At 45.0% G+C, this 14,972-nt stretch overlaps 1 protein-coding gene across 2 annotated transcripts; it reads right to left on the bottom strand.

Annotated features, from left to right (window-relative positions):
• Positions 1 to 455: 455 nt before the first annotated feature.
• Positions 456 to 14,191, bottom strand: SMIM3 (small integral membrane protein 3). 2 transcript variants are annotated; one of them, XM_033926924.1, is made up of 3 exons: positions 13,715 to 14,191; positions 4,137 to 4,257; positions 456 to 1,597 (listed from the first exon to the last, which is right to left on the bottom strand). In XM_033926924.1, the coding sequence occupies exon 3, from the start codon at positions 1,571 to 1,573 to the stop codon at positions 1,394 to 1,396; it is 180 nt and encodes a 59-aa protein (XP_033782815.1). In that variant the 5' UTR covers positions 1,574 to 1,597; positions 4,137 to 4,257; positions 13,715 to 14,191; the 3' UTR covers positions 456 to 1,393. The 2 variants fall into 2 exon arrangements, with proteins under 2 accessions (XP_033782815.1, XP_033782814.1); XM_033926923.1 differs by lacking the exon at positions 4,137 to 4,257 and having other exon boundaries at positions 13,715 to 14,173.
• Positions 14,192 to 14,972: the final 781 nt, after the last annotated feature.

Here is a 14,972-nt window from a genome sequence, read left to right on the forward strand (position 1 = left end):
GCATAGCCTTATACAAATTGCCAGTTTCGCCACAAGAGAAGGTAAGAGGGAGGAAGGGAGAGAAATGCACGGCTGACCGGCGGGAGGGAGCTGCTGGACCGCATGAAGGGTGCTGGGGGTGGGTGGATGGAGAGGAGAAGACGCTGAAGACAGGGACGGGGCGGTGACGGGGCAGTGAAGGGGACGGCAGAGATGGGGGATAGGGTGATGAAGAGGATGGTGGTCCGGGGACAGGGCAGTGATGGGGACAGAATTTTTCCCCGTGTCATTCTCTAGTCTCAAACTCAAACCCTTTGCAGGGCCACATTTTGGATTTGTAGGTACTTGGAGGGCCCTCAGAAAAAATAGCTAATGTTTTATTAAAGAAATGACAATTTTGCATGAGGTAAAACTCTTTATAAATCTTTCCTTTTGGCTAAGTCTTAATAATAATGTCATTTATAGCTAAAGAGACATATGATCAAGAAACTGTTTTATTTTACTTTTGTGATTATGATAAACATACCGAGGGCCTCAAAATAGTACCTGGTGGGCCGCGAGTTTGAGACTACTCTCCTAGTTTGATTCACTACAGTGGGATTCTGGCTGCACAATAATTTGGGAATCACTGGCATAGAATGGGTTTTCTAATGGGGGAGGGGGGGCTGCTTGTGACAGTGAAAGGATTCAGGGGCGGTCTGCCCTGGGTGCGGTATTCCTAAGGGTTTGGCACCCCTCCTCATCTCCTTGCCGTTCGCGTGCACCCCTCGCCTTCCCCCGTAGATTTTTTTTACCTCTCCTGGCGTGAGGTCGCTACCTACGTCGGCATCGGCGTCCTCTCCGACATCACTTCCGGGACTCGCGCCTAGGAAGTGACGTCAAAGGATGAGCCGACACCGACGTGGGCATGCCGCTCACGCCGGAGAAGTTAAAAAGGTACGGGGAAAGGGAAGTGCGCACGGCGGGGGAGGGGCACCACTGTTCAGGTGTGTTTTGAAACACAGCATTCTTCCTCAGCAGCCTACAGGACTTATAGAAACCAGTTTCACTGACAAGTCTGCAAAATCTGTGGAAAGAAATGGCTATTTGTGCTGCTTCTTAAATTGTTCATTTCACACACTGAACAGCGAGTGGGTGGAGAGTGGAAAGTTGTGGATCGCAGGGATATGTGAACATAGTGATGTGCACGTGGGAAATCAATGCTGGTGAAAAGGGAAACTAGCAAACTACAGTTTCAACCCCTTGAAGATTTAATTTCCTCTGCTACTGGCTTGAAGATTTGTATTAAATTAGTTCGCAGTGCTGATTCCAAAAAAAAACAGATCAGCATTCAGGTCTGGTGGCATGTCTCTCAGCTGTCTCCTCTGAGGGCCAATCCAGGAAGCCACCAGCAGCATCCCAAAACATCGCAGGTTCACACCGTACTGCTGCGAAGGGGGTAAGTCCGCACCCTGTAAATGATGACGGCGGTGGCTGGGCACAGCAACAGTGATGTCATGATCATGACGGTAGCCAGGATGATGAGAACAATGACCCAGACATCCAGAATGTGCTTGGGGAGGCTGCCCACGGGCAATGTTGCCAGGTCAGTCATTTTCTCCAGGCTGTTCTTCTCTCCCTACAACAGAATGAAAAGGCGGGATCAGACAAACCGGTTACACTGGCTGTTCTTTCTCCACTGAAAGCCTAGGCTTCTATTCTAGTGTTTTGCATAGTTTTCAAAGTATCCTGTCCCTGGTCGTACCTCACAATATTCAAAGTGACTGGCTGAGAATCGTGCTCACTTAATCTGGAAGTCACTATGTGCATGGACTTTTAATCAGACTGAGGAGATGCATTGCCGGGACAAGATCAGAAAATCATTCACATTAATCTAATCTAATCTAATCCTTAGGTTGGTATACCGCATCTTCTCCACGTTCGTAGAGCTCGGCACGGTTTACAGGAGATGTAATAGGAAGGAACTATAATAAAGGGTTAGAGGTCGGAGACTGAAGAATAATTAGAGGACTAGGGAAGCCAGATATGAAGAGATTTTGAGGACTTGGGATATCAAAGTTGGAAAGAGGCTTACATTTTTGAGAAAAGGCAGGTTTTCAGATGTTTGCGGAAAACTTGGAGAGAGCTCAAGCTCTGAAGAGGGGAGGTAAGGTTGTTCCAGAGCTCAGTGATTTTGAAGGGGAGGGAGGATCCTAGCCTTCCTGAACGGGAGATGCCTTTTAGCGAGGGGAAGGAAAGTATCAATTTGTGGAGAGGTGTGGTGGTATTAGGGTTAGAAAAATTCCAAGTAAGAGGGATAAAGGGAGGGAGGATACCGTGTAGGATCTTGAAAGCTAGACAGGCACATTTAAAGTGGACCCTGGCGATTATCGGAAGCCAGTGAAGTTTGGACAGGAGTGGAGAGACATGGTCGAATTTACTTTTAGCGAAGATGAGCTTGGCTGCGGCATTCTGAATTCGCTGAAGTCTATGAAGGTTTTTCTTAGTTAGGCTTAAGTAGATAGAGTTGCAGACTCTAATGCATAAAGTTAAGTGCTGGAGCCAGTCATGCATATGGTAGGGAATTATATGCTTTATTCATCTCATGACTTGATTATGGAAATGTGGTCTATTTAGGTCTGCCACATAATCTCTCTAAAAGATTACAAGCTTTACAAAACTCAGGTAATTAGGCTACCAGGAAATTTGATCATGTTACCCCTTTGTATATCAAGTATCGTTGGCTTCCTATGCTCTTTAGAAGTAAATTTAAATTACTTTGATTAGGTCACAAGGCTCTTTGGGTTCAGGAACCAGCTTATCTGAGTAGATCAGAGGTCTCAAAGTCCCTCCTTGAGGACCGCAATCCAGTCGGGTTTTCAGGATATCCCCAGTGAATATGCATGAAATCTATGTGCATGCACTGCTTCAATGCATATTCATTGAGGAACTCCTGAAAACCTGACTGGATTGCGGCCCTCAAGGAGGGACTTTGAGATCCCTGGAGTAGATGGATGATTCTATATACACCTTCCAGATGTCCATGATCCCGTCAAGATTTCCGATTAGCATCTCCTCACTTCAAAATGGCTCATTGGGCTAGTACCCGAGAAAGAACATTTTTCTGGCTTGTTGTGACTCTTTGGAATAATCTTCAAAATAAATTAGGTCAGAGATGAGATATAAAAAATTCAAAATTTTGTTGAAAACATATCATTTTAAGCAGTCCTTATGACAGGGGTGTCCAATGTCGGTCCTCGAGGGCCGCAATCCAGTTGGGTTTTCAGGATTTCCCCAATGAATATGCATTGAAAGCAGTGCATGCACATAGATCTCATGCATATTCATTGGGGAAATCCTGAAAACCCGACTGGATTGCGGCCCTCGAGGACCGACATTGGACACCCCTGCCTTATGAGGATTGAACATGATTTTCATTAAGTAAGGTTAAATATGACTTAGGCAAACCAACTTTCCCCTTGGTTGAATGTATCTATGGGTGTCTATTTTTATGTAATTCTTTGAAGAATGTGTGGGCTAGGCTTTCCCGCCTAATTATTGGAGTTCTTGTCAACTAAATATAATATGTTTTTTTTGTAAACTGCCCTGATCCGATGAGGCTAAGGAGTGCGCAACTCTGGTCCTCGAGGGCCGGAATCCAGTCGGGTTTTCAGGATTTCCCCAGTGAATATGCATGAGGTCTATTTGCATGCACTGCTTTCAATGCATATTCATTGGGGAAATCCTGAAAACCCAACTGGATTCCGGCCCTCGAGGACCAGAGTTGCCCACCCCTTGCTATATTAAGCTTTTGAAATAAACATAAACATTTGATACACTGCCTTTCTGTGGTTACAATCAAAGCGGTTTACATATTATATACAGCTACTTATTTTGTGCCTAGGGCAATGGAGAGTTAAGTGACTTGCCCAAAGTCACAAGGAACTGCAGTGGGAAATAAACATATAAAATACCTTACTTGTGTAATTAATTGGAATTAAATTTTTTAAATCGTGTAATTAATCGTGATTAACAATTTTAATAAAAAATTCAGCTCTCTGTGTTTGTTTGCCATGGCCCTTTATACTCATAAAGCACAGCCTTGCATCCCCACTGGCCACACCTGACCATATCCTGACCATATCCTGGCCACACCTGACCATATCCTTCTCTGTTACCTGGAGCCTAACTGCTGTTTGAACCACGTTGGAGACTAGAGAAGGATCAGCAAGAGGAAAAGTACAGACTGGAGGGGAAAAGAGGAATCATTTTCCCCATCTTCGGTCCTTGCGTCGACTCCTGTGGATGGGGAAAGAGGAGATTAATTGGCAGGATGGGTGGAAATGGAACGTAGGTAGGTCTGGGTTAGATTCCATTGGGGATGAGCAGAGATGGGTGAAATTTCTGTCCCTGTGCCAACTCTCTAATTCCTAGCCTTCTCACATTCTTCTCATCCCGTTTTTGTAGGGACGGCCCAACTATTAGTAGGACTCGGCAGCAGCTTTTGGGGGTGCCAAAAAGCAGATGCAGTCACAGAAGAACACCAGCCCCCTAACTCTACAAACTTGGACATAGGATCAAATTCTATATTTCACCTAACAAATCGGTGCCAATACTGATGGCGCTTAATGTGATTCTGTAAACTACCTCCAGAGTTGCAGTTTATAGAATAATGCATTGCGCCTATCTGCATGATTAACATTTAGGTGCAGCTGTTTTTATGCCGATGAAAACCAGGCCTAAATGCCCGCACCTAAGTTGCGAACGGATCAGGCATATTCTATAACAGTGTGCTTAACTTTTAGGAATGAAGTTTCAAGTTTATTCAGGTTTTTGATTAAACGCTTATCCAAAGGTACAAAGCGTTGTACATAACAAAATTTTTTAAAAAGTTGACAAATTATACATGCAAAATTAAATTGTGAGACATACTTAGGTAGACTAACTTGTTTAACCCACGAGAAACAAAGGGAAGAAAGGGGAGAACTAGTTTTTTAAGAAAAAGTACACAAAGGTAATTACATAAGGGATTAGGAGGGAAAGAATTGCTGGGGAAGATAAGTGTCAATAATGGAGACTGTTAAAGTTAAAATGGACTGTGTTTTCAGTTAAAGGCATCTTTAAAAAGAAAGCACTTTAAACTGCTTTTAAATTTCTGCAAATTTCGTTCAGTTCTTAGATATAAAGGGAGAGAGTTCCAAGTCATTGGGGCTGTTACTGAGAGGATAAGGGCACGTCGAGAACCGATTATTTTCAAAGATGGAACGTTAAGAGTGTGCTGTGAGGTAGATCTGAGAGCTCTCGGGGGTTCATATGGAATCAAAAGTCTGTCTATGAATGCTGGGGTGTTGGTCTGTATAGTTTTAAAAGTAAGAAGAGCGATTTTATATGTTATCCTATGTGTGACAGGTAACCAGAGCTTTTTGCCCACAACCTGCCTAATCTTCGCCTGGCTACACCCAAAAAGATATACGACAGGATGAAGTCGGTCCAAAGGAAGGCTACTAAAATGGCGCGGTGGTCTTCGTCATAAGGCGCATGGGGACAGATCTAAAGATCTCAATCTGTATACTTTGATTGGGTGATGAAGTTTTTTTTGGGGGGAGGGGGTCATTCCTCCATGTCTCAGCACAATTCTTCTTAATTTGAAGTTCAATGTGAATGTAATGAGCATTGTGTATAGCCTTGGGAAGTAACATATTTGCCCTTTTGCACTGAATTACATTCAATCTTCCCATATCAAGAAGTAATTAGTATGTCCTCCTTTTTGTGTGTGTATGGGTTTGGGTTTTTTTTTTTTTTTTTTTGCCTTAGAATGAACCCCTGCAGGAAACTGTGGAGCTGTGCCTTAGACTTTCTGCTCTCTGTTGTTCCGGGGGTGGAAGGCAACAGCAGCCCTCACTGCTAAAATAGGGAAATCCCTTTAGTACATCTAGCCTTTCTGCTTCTCATCTTCCAGTATTTCCTCAAAGATCTTATTCAGAAAGTCAATTTAGGACTGATTGTGGTGGTTCGCTGAATAAAATAGTGAATGTGAGCAGTTACTCCGAGAAGTCGTCAGTCCTGTTCCCCTCAGGCTACCACTCGCAGATGAGTCTGTTGCAAGTGCTCACAGATATTTCTCAGCAATGAGTCGCTTGTTCAGACTCTTAGTTCTGTATAAACAAGGGTTTGTTACTTTTATGCTTCCCTAAAATAAAAACAAATCCTGAACAGAGAGTGCTAGTTTCCTTTTAAAATGTCCCTTTGACAAGTCTGACAAGTTCAATTTGCCACAGTTTCTATTTGTATTCCTTTACTGCCGTGCACTAAGTAAAGCTGAGCAAAGAAAGCACATGAGTACTACTCAAGAGACAACTTTTACTTGTAAGGCCTGAAAAGAAAACAGAGTACAATGTGTTAGTGTGTTGACTCACTGGCAGTGCTAAGAGCGACCATGCCAAAGACCCTGGTTCAAGTTCTTGGACTGCACCACCTATATTCTAGTAGCATTCATAGCCCTGAGGTAGGGGCCAGGGAAGGCAGATGTAGTCATCTTCCAGGGCAATACCTACTGGCCAGCAATAGAGTCCATAATACAGGCAGTGGCGTAGGGAGGGTGAGAGGCGCCCGGGGCGGAGGCACCGCTCCCCTGCCCTTGTCTCCGCTCCCCCCTCGCGACCCCGTCTTCTCTCCAACTGACATCACGTCCTATGTGCGGTACCCGGAAGTGACGTCAGTGGAAGAGACAATGCGGTCGCGAGGAGCACGTCAAAGTTGCTGCTCGCAGCCGTGAGCAACTAGAGGATTGGGGGAAGGGAAGGGGGCACGCGCATGGCTAGGGAAGGCAGGGGAAGAGGTGGGGCGGAGAAGAGGAGGGGTGCCGGTACCGCCACCTACACGGCGCCCGGGGTGGGACTGCCCCCTCCCCCCTAACTTGCTGGAACTAACCCGAGTGCATGGCTTTTGGTCTCAGGGCTATTGTTGCACTGACCTGACTCGAAACAGTAGGATAGAAGTTATTAAAAATAGGGGGAAATAATCCGAAAGTTATAAACAAAGGCTCTTAGGGGAAAATTCTGTTATTAATTAAGTTTCAAGTTTTATTAAAATTTGTTATACCACCTAATCAGAATTCTAGGTGGTTTACAAAGGTAAAAAAAAATAAAAATACAAAGATAAATCCATCCATAAAAAGATAGTAAATTAAACATAGACAATGTCATAACAAAAAAACAAATTATAGAAAATACCTTGATACACAAAATACAATGAGGGGCTAAGGGGAAGAACTGTCAATATTAAATGACAGTGAAAATGCTTCTGGATAAGAGAGAGTAGTTTGGTGAACAGGAAGGATAATAAATTGTCTACTGGTCTGATATGCAGAGGTAACTGATCCCATAGCTTATAGTAACATGATCATTTAAGGGCCCTTTCTAATCCCCCTTTTACTAAGCCACGATAGAGGTTTCCACCACAGCCTGAAGCGCTGGGCACTTCCAATTAGGTGCCTCAGTGCTGCACGCCGAGGCCCAGATTCTATAAAACACACCTAAAGTTAGACGCCTAGATCAGCGGGCCTAACCAATCTAGGCATCCAATTTAGGCCCGGTTTTACTAAGCCGTGGCAAAGGTTTCTACTGCGGCCCAGGGCACTAACATACTGGCACCTACCTCTAGAATACCTAGTGCTACTAAGTGTGATTCTATAAGTAGCGCCTAGTGGATGATTGACAACCGCGCCAACCAGCGCCTAGAAGTTGGGCATGGTTTGGTACTGTTCATAGAATACGGCCCTAAGTGCAGCTCTGCATAAAGGTGCACCACTTTATGGAACCAGGGTTAGCGCTGATTCCATGCTGAAATTTTAGACACCAGACTTATACCTGGTAAAACAAGGTTTAAATGCTGGTACGGCTCAAACCCAATCCCAGCATGCCCCTGGCCAAGCCCCATTGCTATAAAACGTAAGTACTGAGCCTTACACTATTGCAATATAATCTATTTGGGAGCTTATAAAACTGTCTTAGGAAGATTAAGGCTAATCCAAAAATACAACGGTCTGTTTAATTTTCGGATTTAAAAAACAGGAACATGTCAGCCCTTACTACCGTCAGCTGCACTGGTTGCCAATGGAAGCAAGAGTACTTTTCAAATTTGCTTGTATTTGCTGTAAGATATTATTTGGATTAGCTCCGCTATATCTCCTCTCTCATTTTGAATGGTACTGTTCGACTCACTAGGCCTACTCGGCGTACTGGTTTATTTACTTTTCCTAATCACAAAAATTGTCGTTATAAAAAATATTTTGATCGATCTTTGGCTTATCAAGCAGGTAAAGTTCAAGTATGGTTAGACGACCTGATTCAACAATCTGTATCTTATTGCACCTTTAGAAAATTGGTTAAGACCTATTTGTTCAAAAAGTTTGTTATTTGATTGACGACTATGTCATAGTTTCTTATTTCACTGTTGAAATATTGCACTGCTTTTCTGTGTGCTTTGCATCATCACTGGAATGTCCAGTCCTCTTTATTCTGTGAACCATCTAGAACTTTTTGGGTGTTGGCGGTATCCTATATAATAAAACGCTAGCCGCGCATGCGCACTCAGACCTGCATGATCTGTAATCCCTGATCCGTGATCTGTAGGTCCGTGGCCAGAGTGCATATGCGGCGGCTACACAAAGCGGGAGAAACAGACTCGAGCGCTGTGGCCGACTCACGATGGGAGGATGCGCCGCAGCAAAGTGCTGCAAAGGTACTGGAGGGGGAGAGACATATCGCTTCTGCACCGGTACAAACCTCCCTCCAGCGTTGGCAGTCGCTGCACGTTAAACAGGCTGCTTCGGGCTTTCTCCTGCAGTTGAGACCCTCTGCCGCGTCACTGATGACGTCATCAATGACGCGACAGATAGACTCAACGGCAGAAGAAAGCCGAAGCAGCCTGTTTAGCATGCTGCGGATGCCAACGCTGGAGGGAGGTTTGATATTAAAATCATCTTGCTGGGAGGGTCGCAGAGTCAACGGGGGTTGGGCTGGGAGGGGAGAGAAGCGTCTGCCTCAGGTGCTTCAGACAGCAGCAGCAGCGTTTACAATTCGCTGCTGTTGCTGGCTTCAGGCCTTCCTCTCTGGCCGGTCCTGCCTACTTCCTGTTTTCATGAAGACAGGACCGGCCAGAGAGAAAGACCTGAAGCCAGCAACAGCAATGAATTGTGAATGCTGCTGCTGCTGCCCAATGAAGTAGTTAAATGAGGAAAGGGAGCAGAGGGGGAGAGAATGACTTGGAGGGAAGGAGGAAGGTATGCCAGACCAAGGCAAAAGGAAGGAGGAGATGGAGAGAGGCCATATGGGACAGAGAGAGAGGGGGCGGACACTGGATGGAAAGAGAAGAGAGGGCAGTGAATGGAAGGGGCAACATAGAGGGTGAACAGTATTCTAGCACCCATTAATGTAACGGGCTTAATGACTAGTAGAAAAATAAAGTTGTTATTATTATTATTATAGAATAGCAAACAGCCAGATGCACATGCAAATCCCAATTGGAGCCAAATCCAATTAATTGCAATAATTGGTAAAAGCTCAGTTTCCTGTTTCGAACAGTGGCCAATCCAGATTACAAGCACCTGGAAGAAATCCAGATAGCAGCAACATTCAGGAACCCCGATAGTAACAAGATTCCAGAATCCCAAATAGCGACATTCTGGGCTATCGATCCCAGGGCAAGCAGTGGCTTCCCTCATCTCTGTCTCAATATCAGACTATGGACTTTTCATCCAGAAACGTGTACAACCTTTTCTTAGGCCCAGCTATGCTGCTGTAACCACATCCTCTGGCAACGAGTTTCAGAGTGTAACAATTCTTTTTAGTAAAAAAAAATATTTGCTCCCATTTGTTGTAAAAGTATTGCCATGTAATTTCATTGAGTGTCCCCTGGTTTTTGTACGCCACTTACTAGGGAAGGACTGAAAAACCCACCAGTCTCTCTCCCTCCCCATCAGTTTAACCCACATTGCTTGTCTTGTTTTTACCTTCCCCTCTCACCCACAGCTTTTCTAAACCACAGTCATATCCCTTCCAGTCCAGCCTGGCCCATCCATCCACCCACACATAGGGAGGATGGTTGTTTTATTTTTGTGTTTCTGTTCATTCCTCTTTCTATTAGCAAATTGACTATAGGTCCTTTTCATTACAGATATTTTTTCCATGGCATCACAGACTGTCATACCTCCCCCATGTCTCTCCAGTAAAATAACATTTACCCTGGTAACCATAGGGCTGAAGGAGAATGGCAAAATGCCAACTATTCCCCATCCTTGACCCAACCCAGCTAGACAGACCGCAGGCTGGGGGTTAGAGCAACAAGCTAAGAACCAGGGAAGCCAGGGCTCAAATCCTAGGGGAAAAGTCACTCTCTCTCACTACCTCAGTACCCAGTTAAGACTAGAATTACTAACACATATTGGCCCAAGTGGCATCCTCCTCTCTGCGCCCCTGCTCATTTTGCGACTCCGCTCTTTTCTGCCCCACACTCCCTTCCCCCTCCCATACCTCTAAACCTTCACTAGCGCAAGTGGCTTCTCCAGCATGCTCCTCACACTAGCACTGGATTTCCCTCTGACATCACTTCCTGGCCCCATGACCCAGAATTGATTCAGAGGGGAGCAACAAGCAGGAGAAGTTGCTTGCGCTAGCGAAGATCTACAGATGTATGGGTGGGAAGGGATGGCACGAGCGTGGCATGATATGGCATGGTGTGGTGGAGAGATGCTGGTACCCCAACCAATATAGCGTCTGGGGTGGTCCACCCCCTACCCCCTTACTATACCACTTATTGGTCCTTTTATTAAGCCATAGTAGTGCCCCAGGGTACTAAATGCTCTGATGCTCATAGCAATTTTATGAGCATCAGAGAAGCGTCGGAGCATTTAGCACTGTGGGCCATGGTAGAAACCTCTGCTGCGGCTTAGTAAAAATGTGTGTGTGTTGGAGGGGTGTTATTAGTAACAAGGTCTTACTGCATAAAATGGGCTTCGTGCAAAATAGCATGCAAGAATATGGTAGTGTACATTAGGAACTCTAGCCCTTAAACTGTAAGCTCTTTGGGATAGGAATAAATTGTACTTTACACTGATCATCATTAGTGACTTTCCTGCAGCACTATAAAACTGACAATCATTACTACTATTATATGGGTAAAATATTGCTTTACTGTAGAAAAAAATTTAGGAGTCCTTTTACAAAGCTGCGGTAAGCACACACCATGACTCAAAAAGGGCTTACCGCAGGATGTGCTCAAACATCTTGTGGTAAGTTCCAAATGTGCAAGCAGTACCTGCGTGCTAAAGAAATATATTTCATTTTCTGGTTTGTGGGCGTATCTACACCAGTGCATTTTATGGTTCAGGGGTGTGTCTAGGGGGGGCCAGAGAGTGGGTGTGCCTTCACAAGTGCATTTTCTGGTTCGTGGATGTGTCTGTACAAGTGCATTTTCTAGTTTGTGGGTGTGTCTGCACTAGTGCATTTTATGGTTCAGGGGTGTGTCTAGGGGGGCCAGAGAATGGGCGTGTCTTCACAAGTGCATGTTCCGGTTCGTAGGCTTGTCTGCACCAGTGCATTTTCTGGTTTGTGGGCGTGTCTGCACCAGTGCATTTTATGGTTCAGGGATGTGTCTAGGGGGGCCAGAGAGTGGGCATGTCTTCACAAGTACATTTTCTGGTTCGTGGGCTTGTCTGCACCAGTGCATTTTCTGGTTTGTGGGCGTGTCTGCACCAGTGCATTTTATGGTTTGTGGGCGTGTCTGCACCGGTGCATTTTATGGTTCAGGGGTGTATCTAGGGGGGCCAGAGAGTGGGCATGTCTTCACAAGTGCATTTTCTGGTTCGTGGGCTTGTCTGCACCAGTGCATTTTCTGGTTTGTGGGCGTTTCTGCACCAGTGCATTTTATGGTTCAGGTGCGTGTCTAGGGGGGGCAGAGAGTGGGCGTGTCTGCACCAGTTCATCTACATTACTGTGCACTAACTGATTAGCACAAGATTACTGTATGAGCCTTCACTGCCTACAACAGTGTCCCACAAACTTTTCCAGCTGGTGGCACACTAAGTGCAGTGCCACGGCGAGAAGGCACCTGGCAGTCGATGTGATGATGTCACGTGCACGCGTGATGTCATCGCATCAACGTCCGCGCATGTGCGGAGGCTCGTCTTGTTGCGACCCCGCCGTTACAGGGATCTGGGAGGTGCAGGGAGAAGAGGAGAGACGCCGGCCAGGAGGAGAGTCGACCACGCTGGCTGATTTCCTACGAGAGGCACATCCTGTAGGTAGGCAGGCAGCTGGCGTGAACGACTTTCCTCCTCGCCAGTGGGTCGTGGCACACCAGAAATCTCAGGAGGCACACAGTTTGCGATACACTGGCCTACAACTTGGGTGCCGATACGTGTTCATGTGGTAATTAATTGTGGTGCACTAATGCCAATAGCACCGCATGACCGTTAACACTGAAAACAGATTGGCCGTTTTCTGTAGCAGTACAAATGGCCTTAGCACGCGGGAAAACCGCAAAAGAGCATGCTAAGGCCACTTTCTACCATAGTTTTGTAAAAGGTCTCCTTATAAAATTAACCCCAATATGTACAAAGATTTATTTAAAAAATTGATATACCGCCTAAAAATCTAGGCAGTTTACAATCAACATACAAAATAATTAAAAACAATACCTCATACTGTATATCTCACAAAGCTATTGCAACGCACACTGCCTATCATGTTCATATTATCACATAAATGCATCAACAAATAACTGTATTCAAAGCATGGGATGAACACAGAGGGTCTCTAATCAGTTGAGGATGGGCTGGGGAAGGCTGGGACGAGCTTTGACGGAAACTCCAAGATAGAACCTAAACAGACCGGGTTTCTGGCCCAGAAATAGCTAAGTAAAAGGACCATTCAAATTAATTGATTAATTTATAGAGCATGTATGGTTGGACAGACTGGATGGACCATTCGGGTCTTTACCTGCCGTCATTTACTCTGTTACTATGTATTCTCTGAATTCAGAGGATATCTCTGATCTTGCATAAACTACTGGTCAAGCTCAATTCAAGTTTCAAGTTTAAGTTTCAAGTTTATTTTTAATTTGTTGAATCGCTTAATTTAAATTGCTAAGTGATTTACAGATAAAAAAAAAATAGGTACAACAGAGTAATTATAAACATATACATAAATTTAATACATTATCATAAAGTCAAACAAACTAACCAACAGACACATGGCGAAAGAAAGGGTAGAACTGCAATTCACTCACATACAGGCATTAACAAATGTAGCTGTGTCTTCAAGAGTTGATTTTTTTTGTTTTGTTTTTTTTTTTTTTTTTAAGATATCTCTGGTCTTGCATAAGTGCAATTGACCTGACAAATGTGTTCCACAATTTCACCCCAGCAACTGAAAGCAGAGAATTTCTAACTCTTGCATGCATTACATTCACTTTCCCTCCCCGGGCAATACAATTGCAACAGATCTTGAAAGCCTCCAGGTGCTTTATAATACAGAACTTGATGAACTATCGATTGCTATTAATTACATTCAGGTAATATTACTTAATATCTATCTCAAAACTGTCACATTGTAAACATAAAACAAGAGACCCCCCCCCCCCAAGAAAGTAACTGCATTACACTTTCAGACCATAACCCGCTTCCTCTTCTCTCTCTCTCCAACTCTTGAAGATAAGTATTATTTTTTTATTTTTTTTTAACAAAACAACAGAATACCTGGCAGAGTCCTGAAAGTGCTGGTTTAAAGGTGCCCCACGGTTCCAGCCGATTCAGTCTTCATAAATCCCCAGAAGGAGCTCGCGACGCAATGATTGACTTTTGCTCCGTCGCGCGCCGGAAAAGAAATCACTTTCACTGGCGGCAGGAGAAAACGTCCGAAAACGTCCCCCCCCCCCCTCTTTTCCCCCAGTTTCTTGGCCATTCAGGGGAGCTTCTCCCAGCAACGGCTCGGCCTCTCTCCTCCTCTTGCTCGAATTTGCTACTTGCAGCGGTCCAGAAGGGAGGAAAGAAACTCTCTCGCCTGGCACTTTCTCAAAATTTCTTTTGTCTTCCTGACTGGCCTGAAGGCGTCTAACAGACGTCGAGGCGTCCAAAGCTGAGCGCCGCTGCCCTCTTCTGTAAGTCTATTTACAGGGCAAACCAAGGCGCTTTTTCAGCTAAGCGCAGGGGTGTCCAATGTCGGTCCTCGAGGGCCGCCGTCCAGTCGGATTTTCAGGATTTCCCCAATGAATATACATGAGGTCTATTTGCATGCACTGCTTTCATTGTATGCTAATAGATCTCATGCATATTCATTGGGGAAATCCTGAAAACCCGACTGGATTGCGGCCCTCGAGGACCGACATTGGACACCCCTGAGCTAAGGGGAAGCAACCCAGGCGATCCCCCTCCCCCCCCCCCCTACTTAGCTTTGATGTGATGCCAGCCTGGCTTCCTTCACCAGATGAGCAATCTTGTGTTTAAAGTGTGTCTCGCTTTTTCACTTGTGGATCAAAAAGTGGGGGATGGTGTCATCGAGATACCGTCACAGTAGTCGTATTGTATATGGATCTTTGATCTGTGCGAGGACACGGGTCCCCCTCCAGAAAAGTATAGTTGCAAAGCAAAACAAAAACTCCCATCCACATTTGGAAGGGCCATACCTTCCTGTTTGTTGTGTGTGTGTGTTCAAGGGGTTTCCTGCAGGAAACGTTCCTCTTTGCAAAGGTCTGTAAACACTGGTTCTTATGTGAAGAAATGCTTTATCTCCTTGGCTTAACATCTCCTTAAGAGAGGCATATAAAGATATGGTGGACTATAAATTACGCCAGGTGTACACCTGGCAGGGCCTCCGCGTGTGCGGATCGCCAGACTTGATGGACCGAAGGTCTGATCCGGAGATGGCAGTTCTTATGTTCTGTGGAGGTGGCATTGTAAATGGAGAAAATCTGAATTTGAAACAAATTAATGAATTTCCATACTTGCTCAGACCGAA

Source organism: Geotrypetes seraphini, chromosome 18 (assembly GCF_902459505.1).
Source record: "Geotrypetes seraphini chromosome 18, aGeoSer1.1, whole genome shotgun sequence".
Classification (NCBI taxonomy): Eukaryota; Metazoa; Chordata; class Amphibia; order Gymnophiona; family Dermophiidae; genus Geotrypetes; species Geotrypetes seraphini.